The sequence below is a fragment of the Pituophis catenifer genome, unplaced genomic scaffold, assembly GCF_029215685.1.
Source record: "Pituophis catenifer annectens isolate HBS135680 unplaced genomic scaffold, rPitCat1.0.hap2 SCAF_2, whole genome shotgun sequence".
NCBI lineage: Eukaryota > Metazoa > Chordata > Lepidosauria > Squamata > Colubridae > Pituophis > Pituophis catenifer.
The window spans coordinates 14668849-14688397 of NW_027256882.1; the positions used below are offsets into that span (position 1 = coordinate 14668849).

Below are 19549 nucleotides of genomic sequence, written 5' to 3' on the forward strand. Positions count from 1 at the left end.
CTATTTCACACAGTCCCATAAAGTAGCAAAATTAATTCTGTTGGGAAACGAGGGATATTTTGTCTTTGACAGGTCCGTTCCTATCTTCTTTACTAGGAATTGGGCTGAATGAGAGCCCTCTCCTTGCATTTGATCACAGAAACAATAGAATCGGTCAAGGAAATAACTAAAGACATGAATCAACTTCCTGCATAAAGTAATTCAAAGGTTTAGTGCTACAATTTCTGGTCTGCAATTCCTCAAAATGTCCACTAGATGGCAGCAGAATGGTGAGCTACTCAGTGGACACATTCCTTCCATCTAGTGGTCCTCTGGAGTAATGCAATGCTTATCTGGCAACCAGCCGAGAGGCTTGTTTTTTTTGTTTCACTCCTTTCTTTCTTAAATTAGTGGCTCTAAAGTTGTTAAAGTGTTCAAGGAACTATGTCCCAGCCTCCCTCATCTTGTACAATCTGAGCTCGAACATCCCTTTGTCTAATGGTAGAGCCTTCCTGCTAATAGCAATAGCATTTAGACTTATATACCGCTTTACAGTGCTTTGCCGCCCTCTCTAAGCAGTTTACAGAGTCAGCATATTGCCCCCAATGATCTGGGTCCTCGGAAGGATGGAAGGCTGAGTCAACGTTGAGCCTGGTGAGGTTTGAACTGCCAAATTGCAGTCAGCTGGCAGTCAGCAGAAGTAGCCTGCAGTACTGCATTCTAACCACTGCGCCACCACGGCTCTAAGACCTACAGCCACCATCTCCAACTTGGGTCCTTCAGAAAATTAGGGAGTACAATTCCCCAAATTTCCAGCCAGCACAGCAATTGTCCTTGCTGGGTGCAGATCCTGAGAGTTTAATCCAACATATATGTGGGCTTCTAGAAGGCTGTCATATCCAAATACACTGCCAATAGTGCTCGGAGAATTAAGATTTTAGGACTACTTTGTCCAGGTCATGAATCATTTATTCTAGAACAATTCTGGGTTATGGACAAACTTTGGAACTTGTTATCTTATTCTTTCCAGGATCCCCAAGACAACCAGGTGTTCCAGTGGAGAGATGTGGAGGTTCCGTTGGGCATAATCCAGCTTTCCTATTCTCTATCTTCCGATCCCCTCTTGGGCACCTACAAAGTGGTCGTAGAGAAAGACTCCATGGAAGTTGCAGAATACAGCTTTGATGTGGACGATTATGGTAAGAAAGACATCCAGTTTGCCCTTCTTTTCTTTCTTACCCACTACCTCCTTTCTTTCCTCCTTCCTTCCTTCCTTCCTTCCTTCCTTCCTTCCTTCCTTCCAGACAGTCTGGCTTATTCTATCTTGTTGAATTAAGGTATATTTGTCCCAATAAATTTGTAGCAACTTAATCTGCACACTGAAGTTTGAAAAAATGCCTCTTTATGTTGAGCTGGTAGATTTAAAAAATCATTACTCCATTTATATTTAGGATTATTTTTAAGGATGGAAAAAGCAGGATGGAAATAGAAGGAACGAAGGGAGGAGGGAGGGAGGGGAAGAAAGAAAAAGAGGGAGGGAAGGAGGGAAGGAAGAAAGGAAGGAGGGAGGGAGGGAAGGAGAGAATGAATGAATGGATAAGTAAGTAAACAAACAAACAAACAAATATTTGGCAATGAGGGATTTAGCAGGCCAGAGACTTTACAATTCTGTTTATTCAGTTTAATTCTAAGACTCACTTTCTCCAACAAATTTCACATTGATCTGGTTACTCAGCTAAATTAACCCACTTTCTGAGATTAGAGATAATGATTTACCAGCTAATCACATACAGATCAAAGATTAATATGGAGTCACTGGGCCAGGAATTTAAGATAGTGGTTGGGATAGTGGGATTAAAGCTTCACTCAAACACACACACACACACACACACACACACACACACACACACACACACTGTGAAACTAATCCAATGGGTTGAATTTCTACAAAACACGAACCACCAAAACAAGGACAAATTACCTAAGATTGAAGCCAAACATATTAGAAGGTTGTCCAGATGCAATTATTAAATTCATTCTGGCATCATGTTTACTGCTTTCTTAATGCAAGGTTTAATTTGTCTTACTTAGATTTACAGCTTACTTTTCCTTTCAGACCTCAATTGTCTGGCCAATTTCTCCCATCTCCCCTCAAGGGAGGTCACAGGAGAGAACTGGACAGTTTGTGCTTCCATAAGGTTCACCTCATGATTTTCTTCTCTTCCCTTCCCTCTTTCCAGTTCGGCCCAAATTTGATCTTTTGGTGAAGGCCCCGAAGTTCGTCACGATTATGACGAAGGAAATAGAAGTTAGTGTGTGTGGCAGGTACGTGATGCTCAACTACTCTCCTTTTCCCATTCTGAGCAGAAGGTGGAAGAAAGAGAGGAAGGGAGGGAGAGGGAAAAATGGAGAGAGAAAGAAAGAGAGGGAGGGAAAGAAAGAGAGGGAGAGGGAGGGAGAAATAGGGAGAGGGAGAAAGAAAGAGAAAGGGAGAGAGGGAGAAAGAGGGAGAGGAAGACAAAGAGAGAGAGGGAGAGGGAGAGAGAGAGGAAGGGAAGGAGAGAAAGGGAGGGAGGGAGAGGAAGAGAAAGAGAGAGAGGGTGGGTGGGGGAGAGAGAGGGAGAGAAAGACAAAGAGAGGGAGGGAGAGGGAGGGAGGGAGAGAAAGAGGGAGAGGGAGGGAGAGAGAAAGAGAGGGGGGAAAGGGAGAGAGAAAGAAAGAAAGAGAGAGAGAGAGGGTAGGAGAAAGGGAGAAAGAGGGAGAAAGACAAAAAGAGAGAGGGAGAGGGAGGGAGGGAGAGAAAGAGGGAGAGGAAGACAGAGAGAGGGAGAGGGAGAGAGAGAGGAAGGGAAGGAGAGAAAGAGGGAGGGAGGGAGAGGAAGAGAAAGAGAGAGAGAGAGGGAAAGAGGGAGAGAGAGAAGAAAGAAAGAGAAAGAGAGAGAGAGGGTGGGGGAGAGAGAGGGAGAGAAAGACAAAGAGAGGGAGGGAGAGGGAGGGAGAGAAAGAGGGAGAGGGAGGGAGAGAGAAAGAGAGGGGGGAAAGGGAGAGAGAGAAAGAAAGAAAGAGAGAGAGAGGGTAGGAGAAAGGGAGAAAGAGGGAGAGAAAGACAAAAAGAGAGGGAGAGGGAGGGAGGGAGGGAGAGAAAGAGGGAGAGGGAGGGAGAGAAAGAAAGAGAAAAAGAAAGAGAGAGAGGGTAGGAGAGGGAGAAAGAGGGAGAGAAAGACAAAAAGAGAGAGAGGGAGAGGGAGGGAGGGAGGAAGGGAGGGAGAGAAAGAGGGAGAGGGAGGGAGAGAAAGAGAGAGAGGGGGGGAAAGAGGGAGAGAGAAAAAGAAAGAAAGAGAGAGAGAGGGAGAGAGGGTTGGAGAGAGGGAGAAAGAGAGAGAGAGGTTCCCTGAGGATGGGCTCCAGCACAACTCTGAAAGTTTGGAAGACTAAATCTCTGGTCCAGGTGACTAACTTAGATTGGATCCTGAAAAAAAAAAATACCCACATGGCTTCCTTTGGATCCTGCAGGTCCCTTTGATCTTCTTTCTCTATGCAAACCATCTCCCTCTCTGTGTTTTTGTCCACCTTGGTGGGGTCTGACTCCAGGTACCCCAATGGGAAACCAGTGCCTGGCCTGTTGAAACTGAGCCTCTGCCGGCATCTCGAAATCAGTGATACTGATGAAAACCTGTGTAAAGAATTTGAAGGCAAGGTAAGGGACATCGAGTTTCCACAGCTGGGATATCTTTGTTTGACCTATTTTAAACCTATTTCTTTGCTGGTTTTGTTTTTTTTTTAACGGGGATTATATGGAGTGGAGTCAGTGGTGGGTTCCTCCCGGTTCGGCTCGGTTCTCCTGGAACCGGTTCTGCTGCAGGGCTTCAAAGGGCCGCTCTACAGCTGATCAGTGTTAAAAGAAAACAAATGAGTAGACCAGCGCCTGCAAAAATACATGAGTAGACCAGTGCCTGCAAAAATACATGAGTAGACCAGTGCCTGCAAAAATACATGAGTAGACCAGCGCCTGCAAAAATACATGAGTAGATCAGCGCCTGCAAAAATACATGAGTAGACCAGTGCCTGCAAAAATACATGAGTAGACCAGTGCCTGCAAAAATACATGAGTAGACCAGTGCCTGCAAAAAATAAATGGTTAGATCGGTACAGCTCTGTAAGCAGTTAAAAGCCTGATAGACCAGTACCTCTGCTAAATCCTAAAGAATTGTCACATGACCATCAAGCCACGCCCACAAAATAAGCCACGCCCACAGAACCGGTAGGAAAAAAATTTAGAACCCACCCCTGGGTGGAGTGGAGTGGAGCGCCAGAAATTGGGATGCCAGAAATCCGAAGACCAGCTGGCTGGTGTGCACATTTTCGTGTCCACACAAAAATGGGCTGGTGTGTTTTTGGAGCGTTTCTTGGGGCTGTTTTCCAAAGACCAGCTGGCTGGAAATAGCATGCCAGAAACCACAAGAAATCAGAAGAGCAGCTGGTGACAGAGTACGTGCCCCCAGAGAGGGCTCTGCGTGCCATAGGTTCGCCATTCAGACAAATGGTTGCCCAATCTCTTCTTAAAATCTTCCAGCGTTGGAGCATTCACAACTTCTGGAGGCAAAGTTAATTGTTCTCACTGTCAGGAAATTTCTCCTTAGTTCTAGGTTGCTTCTCTACTTGATTTGTTCCCACCCATTGCTCATATGCTTAACTTGACTCCCTCTTCTTTGTGGCAACCCCTGAGATATTGGAAGGCTGCTATCATGTCAACCCCTAGTCCTTCTTTTCCTTAAACTAAGCTTTCCCAATTCCACCAACATATCCGATTGCTGCATTTTCCCCGTTTCTTTTCATCTTAACCATTCCATGTTATCTTTGACTATGTGCTTTGTAATCACCTTTTGCTCTATATACATACCACACAGTATCTTTCTCTCGTCCTCATGGTTTACGCCAAGCATTTTCTAACCAGTGTTTATTCTCATCCACAGCCTCTTCCACTTCAGTGTAACCCCGTGTACTTCTGCAGCATTCTGTAATTCTTCTCTTGCCATCTCTTTGTGCAGCTTCCTCACCTACTTCCCTTACCCCTGTTTACTATTTCTTCTGAAATAATTCTTTTTGTTTCGTACGGGATTTGAACCATCCGACAATATTAGCACAAACACCATTTGGCTAAAAAGGGACATCTTCAAGTAGAAGAGATCTCCATTTCTGGCTATGGGCCAATATTGTTTGAAGATAGGTAATGTAGCTCTAAACTGGGAGCGAAGAGGTAAACAGAGATAGTCCTTGACTTACAACCATTTGTTTGGCAATCATTCAAAAATATGATGGTGAAAAAAAAAAGGGATTCATGACCAATTTGTTTGTTTTGTTTTGTTTTTGTTTTTATTATATTTGTATACCGCCGTTCTCCCGAAGGACTCAGGGCGGTGAACAGCCATGATAAAACAACATACAAGACAAAATTTAACAAACATATTAAAAAAATTCAATCCTTGGCCAAAATTAAAACTTCCAATTAAAACCAATTTAAACCACTTTTAAAACCCAATTTAAAATCATTTATCCCATCAGATCGGCTTGCTGAAATAATAGGGTCTTCAGAGCACGACGGAAGGCGCGGAGGTCGGGGATCCTTCGTATGTCCGGGGGCAATTCATTCCATAGGGCAGGAGCCCCCACAGAGAAGGCTCTCCCCCTGGGGGTCGCCAGTCGACATTGTTTGGCCGATGGCACCCTGAGGAGGCCCTCTCTGTGGGAGCGTATCAGTCGGTGGGAGGAAAACGGTGGTAGAATGTGGTCCTGTAAGTAACCAGGTCCTAAGCCATGGAGCCCTTTAAAGGTGGTAACCAACACTTTGAAGCGCACCCGGAAGACCACCGGGAGCCAGTGCAGCACGCGCAAGAGGGGTGTTACATGGGAGCGACGAGTCACCCCCATTATCACTCGCGCGGTCGCATTCTGGATCAGTTGAAGCCTCCAGATGCTCCTCAAGGGGAGCCCCATGTAGAGAGCATTACAATAGTCCAGACGGGAAATGACGAGGGCGTGAGTGACTGTGTGCAAGGCGTCCCGATCCAGAAAGGGACGCAATTGGGAAATCAGGCGAACCTGATAAAAAGCCCCCCTGGCCATGGCCATCATATGATCATCCAGAGACAGCCATGAGTCCAGGAGGACGCCCAAGTTGCGAGCCCTCTCTGAGGGGGGTAAGATCTCATCCCCAATAGCCAGCGATGGTGTTAGCTGGCTATATCGGGACGTCAGAAACCACAGCCACTCAGTCTTGGAGGGGTTGAGTCTGAGCCTGTTCCTCCCCATCCAGATCTGCACAGCCTCCAGGCAGTGGGACATCATGTCAAGGGCATCATTGGGGTGGCCTGGGGTTGAAATATACAACTGCGTATCATCGGCATACAGTTGACACTTCACACCAAAGCCACGGATGATCTCGCCCAGCAGCTTCACATAAATGTTAAACAGGAGGGGCGAGAGGACTGACCCTTGCGGCACCCCACAAGTGAGGAACCTCGGGGTCGACCTCTGCCCCCTGTCAACACAGACTGTGTATGGCCAGAGAGGAAGGAGGAGAACCACCGTAACACGGTGCCCCCCACTCCCACCCCCATAGCCAACGCAGCATGATACCATGATCGATGGTATCAAAAGCCGCTGAGAGATCTAGGAGGACCAGGACAGAGGAACAACCCCTGTCCTAGGCCCTCCAGAGATCATCAACCAACGCGATCAGTGCTGTTTCCGGGCTGTAACCCGCTCTGAAGCCCGACTGGCACGGATCTAAATAGACAGCTTCATCCAGGAACCGAGGAAGCTGTCTCACCACCACACTCTCAACAACCTTCACCGCAAAACGGAGATTGGAGAAAGGACGATAATTAGCCAATACAGCCGGGTCCAGGGAAGGCTTCTTGAGGAGGGGCCTCACCACCGCCTCTTTCAGGGCGGATGGGAAGACACCCTCACTCAGCGAAGCATTGGTAATCTCCTGAAACCAGCCTTGTGTAACTTCCCGGGAGGCCAGCACCAACCAGGAAGGACACGGGTCCAGTAAACATGTGGTAGCGTTAAGCCTCTCCCGAGTCCTGTCTACATCCTCAGGAGTCACAGGGTCAAACTCCTCCCAGATAACATTCTCAAGACTCATCTCCATCATCCCGTCCGAGGCTACCCAGTTGGAGTCCAGGCCGCCCCGAATCTGAGCGATTTTATCATGCAGATATTGCACAAAATTCTCAGCTCTACCCTGTAAGGGATCCTCCCTCGCTCCTACCTGCAGTAGGGAGCGGGTCACCCTAAACAGGGCAGCTGGGCAGTTCTCTGCAGATGCTATAAGAGTGGAAAAATAATTAAATTTCGCCACTCTTATTGCCACTAGGTAGGTCTTGATATAAGATCTCAACAGTGTTCGGTCCGGTTCAGTGCGGCTGGCCCTCCAATCACTCTCTAGGCGTCTTTTCCAGTGCTTCATCTCTCTCAGCTCCTCGGAGAACCAAGGAGCCAGTTGAGAATGGCACCGAGTCAGAGGCCGCAAAGGCACGACGCAGTCCAAGGCTCTGGCGGCCGCCCTGTCCCAGGCGACCACCAGTTCCTTGGCCGAGCCGTGAGTCAGAGCCTCTGGGAATGGCCCAAGCTCCGTCAGGAACCAGTCTTTGCACTTATGACTGTCACAATATTCCCACAGTCATAAATTCAAATTTTGATGTAATCTAACCATCTAGATGAGTGTAGATTAACATCAAGATTAACATCAAATCAACAATCTAGAAGTAAACCATACCCCAATCAACAACTGCCAAAGAAGCTAATAGTAAATAGCCCAACCAAAGAACCAACAAGACTACTCGCTTCGCACACACGCGTGGCCCCACTGCGAACCGGTAGTAAAGGTAAGTAGAACCCACCCCTGGATTACAGGCTGCTCTTTCTTGGTTGTTGTGGCATGCAGGCAGATGGAGACGGCTGTTTCTCCAAGGTGGTGAACATGGAGGAGTTCCAACTGAGGTGGCTCGGCTTTTCGATGGACATCGATGTAGAAGGCAAAATCACAGAGCAAGGGACAGGTAATCTTCATGAAACAAAAGAGCACCAATGGGCTAATAGAACCAGACCTAAAGCTTCCATTTCTTACAAGAGATAGCAATAGCAATAGCACTTAGACTTACAGTTTTTACAGTGCTTGGTGGCGCAGTGGATAGAATGCAGTACTGCAGGCTACTTGTGTTGAATGCCGGCTGCCTGCAATTTGGCAATTCGAATCTCACCAGGCTCAAGGTTGCCTCAGCCTTCCATCCTTCTGAGGTGGGTAAAATGAGGACCCGGATTGTTGGGGGCAATAGGCTGACTCTGTAAACCGCTTAGAGAGGACTGTAAAGCACTGTGTAGCAGTATATAAGTCTGAAGGCTATTGCTATTGCAGCCCTCTCTAAGCGGTTTACAGAGTCAGCCTATTGCCCCCAACAATCTGGGTCCTCATTTTACCCACCTCGGAAGGCTGGAAGGCTGAATCAAACTTGATAGAAAAAACACCCCCTGTCTAAGTCTAAGAGAGTAGTAGCATCTCAGTTATAAATGAGAAAACTATTCTCTGCTCCAACACCCATTTCACAGACAGTGAAGTGATGAGATTTTGTGGAGGGAAAGAAATCAGCTGGTTGCAAGAAGTCTGAGACATACTAATCAAATTTGATATCCCATAAAGAGTGTGTTAGCTCAGAGATAAGCCCAGAAGACTCTGGGTTCATCAGCTGAAAAGCTGACAGCTCAGGTTCGAGTCCTGAGCATTGCAGGATTGGGTGAGTTCCCATCCTCGCCCCAGCTCCTGCCAACCTAGCAGCTTGAAAGCATGCAAATGTAGGTAGAAAAATAGCTATCTCTTCAGCGGGAAAGGTTACTGCGTTGCATACTTTTGTGCTGGCCACATGTGCATTACCCCTTTGAGCCCGTCACGACTGGACAGGAGGAAACCTTTAAAGGGCTACTGAGTGCCAAATTCAAACCAACAGAGGGAATTAGTATGTCAGAAATCCCAAAGGTGCTTTTTCAAGAGGCAACTGGACTTTCTTGTTTTTCTTTGAAGATTTTTCACTTCTCATCCAAGAAGCTTCTCCAGTTCCTTGAAGGAGTTTCTTGGATTGAGAAGCAAAACGTCTTCCAAGAAAAACCAGAAAGTCCAGCTGCCTCTTGAAAAAACACCTTTGGGACAACCATGACTTGGATGACTGAGAATCTTCATAGACACGTCAGAGAAATCTGCACATGGGGGGGCCCTGGAGATCATCTATTCCAACCCCTTGTCCAAAGCAGAAATCCAGAAAGGCAGGGCAAATGTCCATCAAAAGAATCAGGCTTCTTGGCACTCCAGAGTTTCTGGGAAATTGGAGAGGAAGGGAATGGAACAGCCTTTTGCAGATGACATTTCTCTTCAACAGGAGTGGAGCTGAGTGCCACAGAAACCATTGAGATCACGTCCACGTTGAGCAAACTGATCCTTGAAAACCCAGACCACTATTATAAACCCAGCTTACCCTATGTCGTGAAGGTAAGATGAGAGCTATGGGTTCTCTGCATAGCTGGATTTAAGCCGTATCAGCCCTCCAGTCTGCTCCAATGCCATTTCTTCACCCTAACAGCTGCTGGCCAGGTGCTCTGAGCTAGAATGATCAAAAGCAGTGTAAAAGCATTAAGGAGTACAGAATAACAGACTTGGAAGGGACTTTGGATGTCTTGTAGTTCAGGGATCCCCTTCCCCTGGTCCATGACCCAGTACTGGCCTGCGGCATGCCAGACACAGGGCCACACAAACAAGCGAAGCCCCATCCGTAGGATGCAGGCAGCATGTGAAACCATGCCCTCTCTGGTCCATGGAAAAGCCTCTCTCCTTCGAATGGGTCTCTGGTGCCCCAAAGGCCGTGGGCCGCTGTTCTAGTTCAATCCCCTGCTCAATCAGGAGATCTTATACCATTTCAATCTAAGGAGGAAGGGAGGGAGGAAGGGAAGGAAGGGAGGGAGGAAGGAAGGAAGGAGGGACAAAAGACCTCCGCTCCAGGATGATGGGATTATCCTTCAGGGCAAAGCCATTCAGCCACAAACAAAACCCCATCATTGCACCAGCCTAAAGCGTCAACCAAACCTGAATCATGACCCATGACCCCACATAGCCACATGGGAGTCTACAATCGAATAAGAATACATGCCCTTGCCACAGGAGCAGGAAACTCAAATTCAAAGCCCAAGAGAGGCTATAAATCTCTCTGTCTCTCTCACCCATGTGCTCATTTCCCCAGGACCCGAATTCGCACCCACTCTTCTCCTAGAAGAATGAAATATACTAGGAAATCTCTCTCTCTGTCTCTCTGTCTCTCTGTCTCTCTGTCTCTCTCTCTCTCTCTGTGTGTCTCTCTGTCTTTCTCTGTCTCTCTCCCATGTGCTCAGGACCCCAAAAATGCATATGGTCCTGTCCACCAAGCAGCTTCCATTTTTCCAGGGTCTTTTTCTCCACTTGGAACTGAATCCAGATGGACATTTCTTCCAACAGATGATAGATAGTAAGATAGCTAGATAGCTAGATAGCTAGATAGATAGATTGATAGATAGATGATGGATGGGAAGGAAGGAAGGAAGGAAGGAAGGAAGGAAGGAAGGAAGGAAGGAAGGAAGGAAGCAAGCAAGCAAGCAAGCAAGCAAGCAAACAAGCTGGTGTCTACAATAGGAACCTTTCAGCCTTTATTCATTAGCAGGATTATTAAGCAGGGGTATCCATGGGAATGATGGTGGTAGCCCCAAAAACTCAAGATGGCAGCCACCACAAAGCCCCAATCATGCCTCAGTGCAATAGCAATAGCACTTAGACATATATACCACTTCAAAGTGCTTTACAGCCCTCTCTAAGCGGTATACAGTGACGGCCTATTGCCCCCAACCATCTGGGTCCTCACTTTACCGACCTTGGAAGGACGGAAGGCTGAGTCAACGTTGAGCTGCTCAGGACATCGAACTGCTGGTGGTGAGCGGTGAGTTAGCCTGCAGCTGAGGATTCAGATGGTTGGGGGCAACGTGCTGACATTGTAAACTGTCCAGAGAGTATGTAAAGCATTATGGGGCAGTATAGAAGTGCTACTGCTATTATCATCGCCTGCGGATGCTCTGCTTTGAAGCTCCCAAAGCCCTTTTTCCCTAACAAAGAGTCCGTTTGTCAAACCAACCTGTAACGCCATCTCCCAGCGGCTCCTTGCTTGTCCCCTTTCTTTCTCAGCCGCAGCCCCAGAACCTACTCCCAGGCTCAAGTCCCTCCTGCTAATCTCCCCTTTTTCACAGAGTTGTAGCGATGGGGAAAATTAGGATGGCGTCCCTGAAGGAAAGGCAGAGTAGAAATTGCATTGGGAAATCCTGAAATATTCGGCCGCAACCAGTTGGGTCAATGTGTCAATTGGTTTTTCGTGCGCAGGTGAAGCTGGTAGACAGTTACAACGTGCCGATCAGCAATGGAACAGTGGAGATTTTTATACTGACAACTCACCAGTGGCTCAATCAAGTGACGGACGCTGAGGGGAGAGCTGAATTCTCCATAGAAACCACTAATTTCGAAGAAGACGATTTTTTTTTTTCGGTTAGTCTTTGCGATTTGCGACGGCTGTATTTTATGACATTCCCACTTGATGGTTTGTTTCTGTTGCTCCCCTCTGGGCGGAGGTTTCAAAGTATTTCTAGCAGGACTAGCAGATTCTGTAACAGCTTTGTTCCCTAGGCCATCCGTCTGGGAAACTCGCAAGGTTCGTTTTTCTCACCATGTACATTTATACATCTGAACTAGACTGTGCTGTTTCTCTGTGTCATATAATATATGTGGGTATATGCATATTTTTTATTTATTTACTTACTTATATTTTTGTCATGTTTATGTAGTGTATTTTGGAGATGGTGACCCTTCGAGAGCTCTATGCAACAAAATTTCATTTTAATGTATGCTGATTAGTATAGATTTAAAGTGACAATAAAGTTAAAGTTATTCTAGTTAGTTGGTTAAACGTACTCAGGGCTCCTCCCTTTTTTCCCCTCTGTCTTTCTTTTCTCATTGTCACGGTCTTCCCCCACCCCACTTTTAAGGTGATTTTCCATCTTGCTCATTCCGAAAATACCCTGTATATTATCCTTTGAAAAGTCACCATTGAGATCCCGGCCCAGGCTGGACCCTGTCATTTCCATGGCAAGAAAGGTTCCCTGTGGCTTTATTCCCAGATGTGTTTTCAATTGACAAGTCTAGTCCACAGGCTAGAAGATTTCTTTGTGGTCTCCTGTCCGTGTATGGAACAGAACAACTGACCCTGCTCAGTTCTAGATAAAAGCGGTGAAAGTGATCTTCCCTCCCCCAAAGCTGGACTTCGAGTCCTTTACTGCTTAAGGAGGTGTTCTGTCCCCGTCCCACACACGCACCCCCACAGATGGCCCGGAGTTAATAAGCCACACGACAAAGTCTTTGAAGATAAAGCTGGCAGCAACCCAGTGGCTAGCTGCCAATTCAGACTTTACTTACACAAAACAAAGATTAGACTGCAAGCATTCCGATAAAGCAGGCAAAGTTTCAGCAATACAAGGATTAGTCCAAATGCAGTCCAACAAGGCAGGCAGAAGTCCAGTAATGCAGAGATCATGGATTATTTCTAGTTTTTGCTTGTCACAAACTGAACCGGCCACCACACCCACATTTATACCCTGTGGGGTGTGGTCCAGTGACTCAGCTAATCTCTGGCATGCCTTCCCCTCTGCTGCGCACGCTTCTCCCTGCGCCACTGTCAAGGATCCAGCCAGCACTTATCTCCTTTGTCGGCCTTAAGAGGCAGAAATAGCTATCTGAGTCTCCCAGAGAGCAACACAGAGTTGCAGTTTGTCAGCAGAAAAAAGGCCCAGAAACTTGTGAATGAGATTTCACAGAACCTAGGGCTGTAGAACAACTAAGTTTACGTAGGTAAAACCTGGCTAGAAAGAATATGCACATAAAAGCCTACGAAAAAGGAAAAAAAAAAAAAAGATACACACACACACACACACACACACACACACACAGAATATCTACTGTATATCTACATATCTCTCTGTCTCTCTCTCTCTCATATCCATCCCTCCACCCATCCATTATCTATCTATTTCTATATCTACTGAATATCTACTGTATATCTATCATCTATCTGTACCTTGTTTCCCCGAAAATAAGACCCTGTCTTATATTTTTTGAACCCTGAAATAAGCGCTTGGCCTTATTTTCGGGGAGGTATTATTATTTTGGGGCGCGTGGAGCAAGACAGGGCTCCTCTTGCCGTCTTACCTGATTTCCAGCTCTGTCTCCCTAACCCTAACCAGAGGAAATGGCGGGGACCAGCTGTGCATGTGTTTAACTATTTTCGGGGGAGGGTTTATTTTCGGGGGGAGGGCTTGTTTTGGGGGAGGTCTTATTTTCGGGGAAACACCGTATCATCTATCGATCTGTCACATTTTTGAGCTGCCCGTCTCTCTTGCCCTTGCCAGAGAAATGTTCTCAGCCAGCCTCCCACCTAATTTCTCTTAATCTGTGCTTTTCCTTTCAGGCTTTCTATCAAAACAAACCTTGGTGTAATAGCGAGCACTGGGTTCAACCCAGTCACCTTAAAGCAAGTCACACGGCGTATGTGCTTTATTCTCCAAGCAAAAGTTACCTACATACTGAGCCTGCGTCAAAAACGTTAACCTGCCAGCGCCATGAGTTTTTTCGGGTGCGTTACATCCTTAACCGAGGTGATTTGAAGGAGGACGAGATTGTCTTCTATTACATGGTGAGTCTTCAGGCAAAGGCTGCATTCACAAGGCATGTTTGCTTTGCTTTGCTTTGTTAAACAGCTATCAATCAATCGATCAATCGGAATAGAGCCGGAAGGGATCTTGGAGGTCTTCTAGTCCAACCCCCTGATCAATCAGCAGACCCTATACCATCTTCTCAGATAGGTGGCTGTACAGTCTCTTCTTAAAACCTCCAGTGATGAAGCACCCAGAACTTCTGGTGGCAAGCTGTTCCACTGGTTAATTGTCCTCACTGTTAGGAAGTTTTGCCTTAATTCCAGGTTGCTTCTCTCCTTAATTAATTTCAGTCCATTGTTTCTTGTTCTGCCTTCTGATGCTTTGGAAAATAAATTTATTTATTATTTATTTTAATTTATTTATTTGTCAAGCATATATTAGATAACAGATGTAAGTATAAACATGATTATTAATACATGAAATGGATACGAGTAAAAGGGGACATTAGGACAGGGACGGTAGGCACGTTGGTGCACTTATGCACGCCCCTTATTGACCCCCTCTTCTTTGTGGCAGCCTCTCAAATACTGGAAGGCTGCTATCATGTCCCCCCTAGTCTTTGTTTTCTCTAGACTAGCCAAACCCAAATCCTGCAATTGTTCTTCAGACGTTCTACTCTCCAGGCCTTTAATCCCCTTAGTTGCGCTTCTTTGCACTTTTTCCAAAGTCTCAACATCTTTTTTGTAATGTGGTGACCAAAACTGGATGCCATATACCAGGTGTGGCCTTACTCCAATGTTCTGCCCCAGCTACGGATCCCAGAGAACGCAACACACACAAACTATGAACAAAGCTCAGTTTTACTTCCAAACATAGTTTTTTACAAAGGCAGGCTGTTAATTAAACATACTTAACAACCTGCCAGAATTCCACAGATAAGGTAGAGTCTTACTAGAGTTGGCAGAAAGCCCAGAAGCAAGGTTTGCAGAGGAAATCCAGATTCAATGATCAGCTAACGAACATGTGTTGTTTCCTGCAGCTTTTTACAAGCTGTGTGCAAACTTAAATAGGCTAAGGGAGTGGCCAGTTAGCCCCAAGCCTTACTCTCAAGGAGACCACCTCCTGAGTAACTACTCCTGCCTTTTGGCAGCTCTGCATGCTCGTGCATGGAGAAGAGGCTCCTCCACTTCATCCTCTTCACTTAAAGGAGCCTCTGGAGGTTCTGAAGGCCCTGGCTGAATCCCTGCCTCTGGCACCATGTCTTCTTCAGCCTCCTCGCTGTCCAACTCGAGCACTGGCCGCACAGGCTGCTGGCACGACACCACACCAGCCTCCTCGTCATTGGGATCAGCAACAACCTGCGCAGACCGCTTGGGGGCCACAACATCCAATGTGCACTGAACCACAACATAAATATACCGAGGCAATCTCCCTTTTGCACTCTGCCCCAAGGGTTGCCTTTGTCTACCCATGATCCTTCAGTGAGTCAAAATAAATTGTATCGACAGCATTCCTCTGGTCCACTAATTATTATACTATTGTTTTAATCTTACACACTTCTCAAAAGGTTAAACTAGACAATTGCAGCTCTGCAATTCTAGGCGTCTATATATTTAGCATGACAGCCAGTGTTTAAAGTTGCAAATCAATCAATCAATCAATCAATCAATCAATTTCTCCAAGCCCTAGCATATCTACAGGAATTTCTTCTTTCCATGCAGGTCAAGGTTAGGGGGAACATCATACGAACAGGGACGCACCGGCAGCCAGTGGATCAGGGAAAAGGTAAATGTTTGCCCTTCAAATTACACTCCCCCCTCCTGCTTAGCAAAAAGCTTCCCAGATGTTCTCAGGGTCTCTCCATCTATGGGGCTCCAGTTCTCTCTTGCTGAATGCTGGGTGCCCCTTGCACATCTGAAAAACCTCTCTTCCTTTTCCCACTCACAGCTGGGTTCACTGTATCCCATTTCACACTGGCAGGGCAAGGAAGGTGGGCACACACAGCCAGCCCTGTCATTGGGCAGAGGAAAGGGATGGTCTCAAGCAGTAGGAACAGGCCATTTCTCCCAAATCTCTGCAGCCGCTTCCTTCATCCTGAGTTTTTTGCTGGGCATCACAGGGATGTCTCTTTGCAACTACGGTAGAAGGCTGCCCAGATGCCTGTTCTTCATTTCCTCTGGGACAGGCCCTTCTCGGAGACCCACAGAGCAGTTTAGGGGCTCAGTCTCTTGTAGTCAGCAGGCTGGCATGCTGGACGTGACTTGGTTTTCAAGGATAACCAAAACATGCAAGGTGGAAGAAGGAAGGATAGAGAATGGGATGCAGTTCCCAATCACCTGGTACACAGAAGGCCCCAAGTCCAACCCAGAGTCTCCAGAAACCCTGGAGAGCCATGGGGAGGCACTACTAACAGCACTGACTCTTGGTCTGAAGCAGCATTTGGGGTTTTTAGGATGGCAAAGGGTTGAAGGACTCCATGGCATGTGCCAGGGATCTGTTTTATGTCCATTGCTCTCCTATGTAGCTGGAGATGTTACTGGAGGGAGATTCACCTGCTGCTTCATGGATCCCTGAAACAAGTGGGACCACCGACTTATTCATTGCCACCACAAACCTAAAATTTATTGTGGAGAAGGCAAGCCCTCACAACTGAAAAGAAGACAGCAGCTGAAGTCCTTCAGCTTCTGATTCTTAAATGATCCATTTTTGACTCACATTTCCCAGCCTGTTGTGGTCACCCTGGTGAATCTGATGTATTCCAACTGGACCTAATTCCGTCTATCTATCTATCTATCTATCTATCTATCTATCTATCTATCTATCTATCTATCATCTATCTATCCCTCTCTATTCATCCATTCATCTCTGTCTATATCTGTCATCATATATGTCTGTCTGTCTGTCTCTCTCTGTCTCTCTCTGTCTCTCTCTGTCTCTCTCTCTATCTGTCTGATGAAATTTATATGTCTCTTTTGATCTCTCTTTCCCTTTCCTCCACCTCGGAATTTCATCCTTTAGAAGCCAAAGGGGACTTCCTTTTGAAACTCTGGATAGATGCTGAGATTACTCCCAGCATCGACTTGCTCCTCTACACCATTTTGCCCAGTGGAGAACTTGTTGCCGATTCGAAAAAATTCATCGTACAAAACTGCTTCCCCAACAAGGTAAAGTTGTGCATTTTGTGTTCTGGTGTTCAAGAAAGGCAGAATCTTAATGATCCAGAACAGGTTTTAAGCTGGTGCTACTCAACTCTACTGGCGCTAATATCCACAAAGCCTCCTTTGCTCCTGATCCTTTGAGAAATAGTTCTTGAGTTACCCTTTTGCTATCTGCTTGTGCAGGCTGATGTAATCTGTTATGTCCTGGCCAGACCTGTTCCCTTGAATGCCAGTATCTCAGTGGGTCATAACCAAGTTGCAATGGAAAAAAAACCCCAAACATCGGCTAAAACTAAGCCTATTTTTTTTGGGGGGGGGGGGTCAGCCAGTAGTTCCACTGAGCCTGTCAAACTGTGGCTTGAGGTTAGTCACAGAGGGCAACTCAAGGTTACAATATGCATGACAACAAGGATGACTTCATCCCATTCATTTCTCCTTCCATTCATTCCACACCAAGAGGAAGAGATTTTTTTCAAAGACCAGTTTTATGTTTACAGGCCAAACTGTGGTTCCCTGATCAAGAAGGTCTGCCTGGCCAGAAAACCCAACTCCATCTTTCAGCTTTCCCCGGTTCCCTCTGTGCCATCCATGCCGTTGACCAGAACGTCTATCTCTTGAAACCTGAAGCCGAGCTCTCCCCTGAGAAGGTGAGTTCCGACTGCATTTCATTTGGGGGCCAGATATGTCCTGGCTCCTGCTGGATTCATCCTAAGATTTACTTGTCCATAGAGATGTACTTCAAATAGGATCTCTTACAATTTACACCAGAAGATAGCGGTCACAACTAAATTTAAGATGCTAGGGGAGGACTGCAGGGAAGGAGAAGCAAAGAAAATTGTCCATAAATTAATTTTAAAGGAAGAAAATATAGGAAAAAAAATAGAAGGACAAAGCATGTAGACCGAGGGTAGCCCAATATCACAGCCCAGAGATTTTGCCATAATGTGAAGTAGAGTGTTATGGTGGTGAAAGTAATGGATTAGTAGTAGAATTCCTGAGGAAGTTTGAGTCAGTCCCCTTCTCAGAGTGTCAAGGTTCCGACTGACAAACCCGACTAAGCAAGCAAGCTTGAGACGATCCAATCTCTTTATGCTAAACTTCGTTGAGTACATCATGTCGGCACAGATTGAAGCAAAACCAACTCTAACTAGTTCCCACAGTTTTCACATAATTAAAGAATAGAATCTCCCTCCCTCCCCATAAGTGCAGGTCACATTGTCCAATTAAATATCCAGTATTGTTATGGAAAACTGTCCAAGTCTTAGTAAAACATCTGGTTAGACAACCTTTGTTCTCATGGGACGATTTCTTCTTGCTGTCTGGTAATGACATCTTCCCTCCTTGACTCTGTGGAAGCTGAAAAGTGGCAATGGCTGCAATCAGCAAAATCTCACTTTGAAGTTGACACAGAGTCCCAGAGCTAGTGTGGAGTACTGGGGAAGGACACAGACCAAGAAGACAAATTCTGGTTCTCCATCAAATATTGATGCTTGCTTGGATCACTCCTGAATTCTTAATCTGTTTTAGAGGTGTCTCAATGTAGACTCATCCGAATCAGGAGTCACCAACCTTTCGGACGTCAGGGACGACTAAATTCATAATTTTAAATCCCACGGACCACTAATATGAATCCAGCATGCCGCTCACTGAGGCACCTGGACTCCCAGTGACGGGATGGGGTCCTTCAGGCACTTAGCTTGATCACCTGTTTCTGCAACCTTAGACACTCAAAGAGCCATTTGGACCTGTTTCCCACAGAAAACAAAACACAGGGATCTCTCATCTCTCTCTCATCTCTCCCCTCTCCCTTCTCTCTCTCTCATCTCTCTCCCTCCTCTCTCCCTTTTATCTCTCTCTCTCTCCCCTCTCTCCCCTCTCTTCTCTCTCTCTTTCATCTCTCTCTCATCTCTTTCTCATCTCTCTCTTCTCTCTCTCTCTTCTCTCTCCTCTCTCCCCTCTCTTCTCTCTCTCTCTCATCTCTCCCCTCTCCCTTCTCTTTCTCTCCTTCTCTCATCTCTCTCCCTCCTCTCTCCCTTTTATCTCTCTCTCTCCCCCCTCTGCTCTCTCTCTTTCATCTCTATCATCTCTCTCTTTCTTCTCTCTCTCTTCTCTCTCTCTCTTCTCTCTCCTCTCCTCTCTCTCCCCTCTGTCTTCTTTCTCTCTCTCCTGTCTTCTTTCTCTCTCTCATCTCTCTCTCATCTCTCCCCTCTCCCTTCTCTCTCTTTCTCTCCTTCTCTCTCTCATCACTCTCTCCTCCTCTCTCTTTTATCTCTCTCCCCCTCTCTTCTCTTTCATTTCATCTCTCTCTTTCTCATCTCTCTCTTTCTCTCTCATCTCTCTCTCATCTCTCCCCTCTCCTCTCTCTCTCCTCTCTCCTCTCTCTTCTTTCTCTCTCTCTCATTTCTCCCCTCTCCCTTCTCTCTCTTTCTCTCCTCTCTCTCTCATCTCTCTCTACCACTCTCTTCTCTCTCTCTCTCATCTCTCCCCTCTCCCTTCTCTTTCTCTCCTTCTCTCTCTCTCATCTCTCTCCCCCCTCTCTCTTTTATCTCTCTCTCCCCCTCTCTTTTCTCTCTCTCTCATCTCTCCTCTCTATCCCCTCTCTCTTCTCTCTCTCTCTCTCTCTCTCATCTCTCTCCCCT

At 46.4% G+C, this 19549-nt stretch overlaps 1 protein-coding gene across 1 annotated transcript in view; it reads left to right on the plus strand.

Annotated features, from left to right (window-relative positions):
- Nucleotides 1-19549, plus strand: part of LOC139309889 (alpha-1-macroglobulin-like) — a 54279-nt gene that overhangs the window by 22281 nt on the left and 12449 nt on the right. The window contains exons 6-15 of the mRNA XM_070934079.1: nucleotides 1010-1178; nucleotides 2220-2304; nucleotides 3571-3676; nucleotides 7934-8048; nucleotides 9417-9526; nucleotides 11432-11593; nucleotides 13566-13790; nucleotides 15474-15537; nucleotides 16771-16916; nucleotides 17408-17557. Coding sequence (XP_070790180.1) covers nucleotides 1010-1178; nucleotides 2220-2304; nucleotides 3571-3676; nucleotides 7934-8048; nucleotides 9417-9526; nucleotides 11432-11593; nucleotides 13566-13790; nucleotides 15474-15537; nucleotides 16771-16916; nucleotides 17408-17557 — 1332 coding nt within the window. The remainder of the gene's footprint in view (nucleotides 1-1009; nucleotides 1179-2219; nucleotides 2305-3570; nucleotides 3677-7933; nucleotides 8049-9416; nucleotides 9527-11431; nucleotides 11594-13565; nucleotides 13791-15473; nucleotides 15538-16770; nucleotides 16917-17407; nucleotides 17558-19549) is intronic.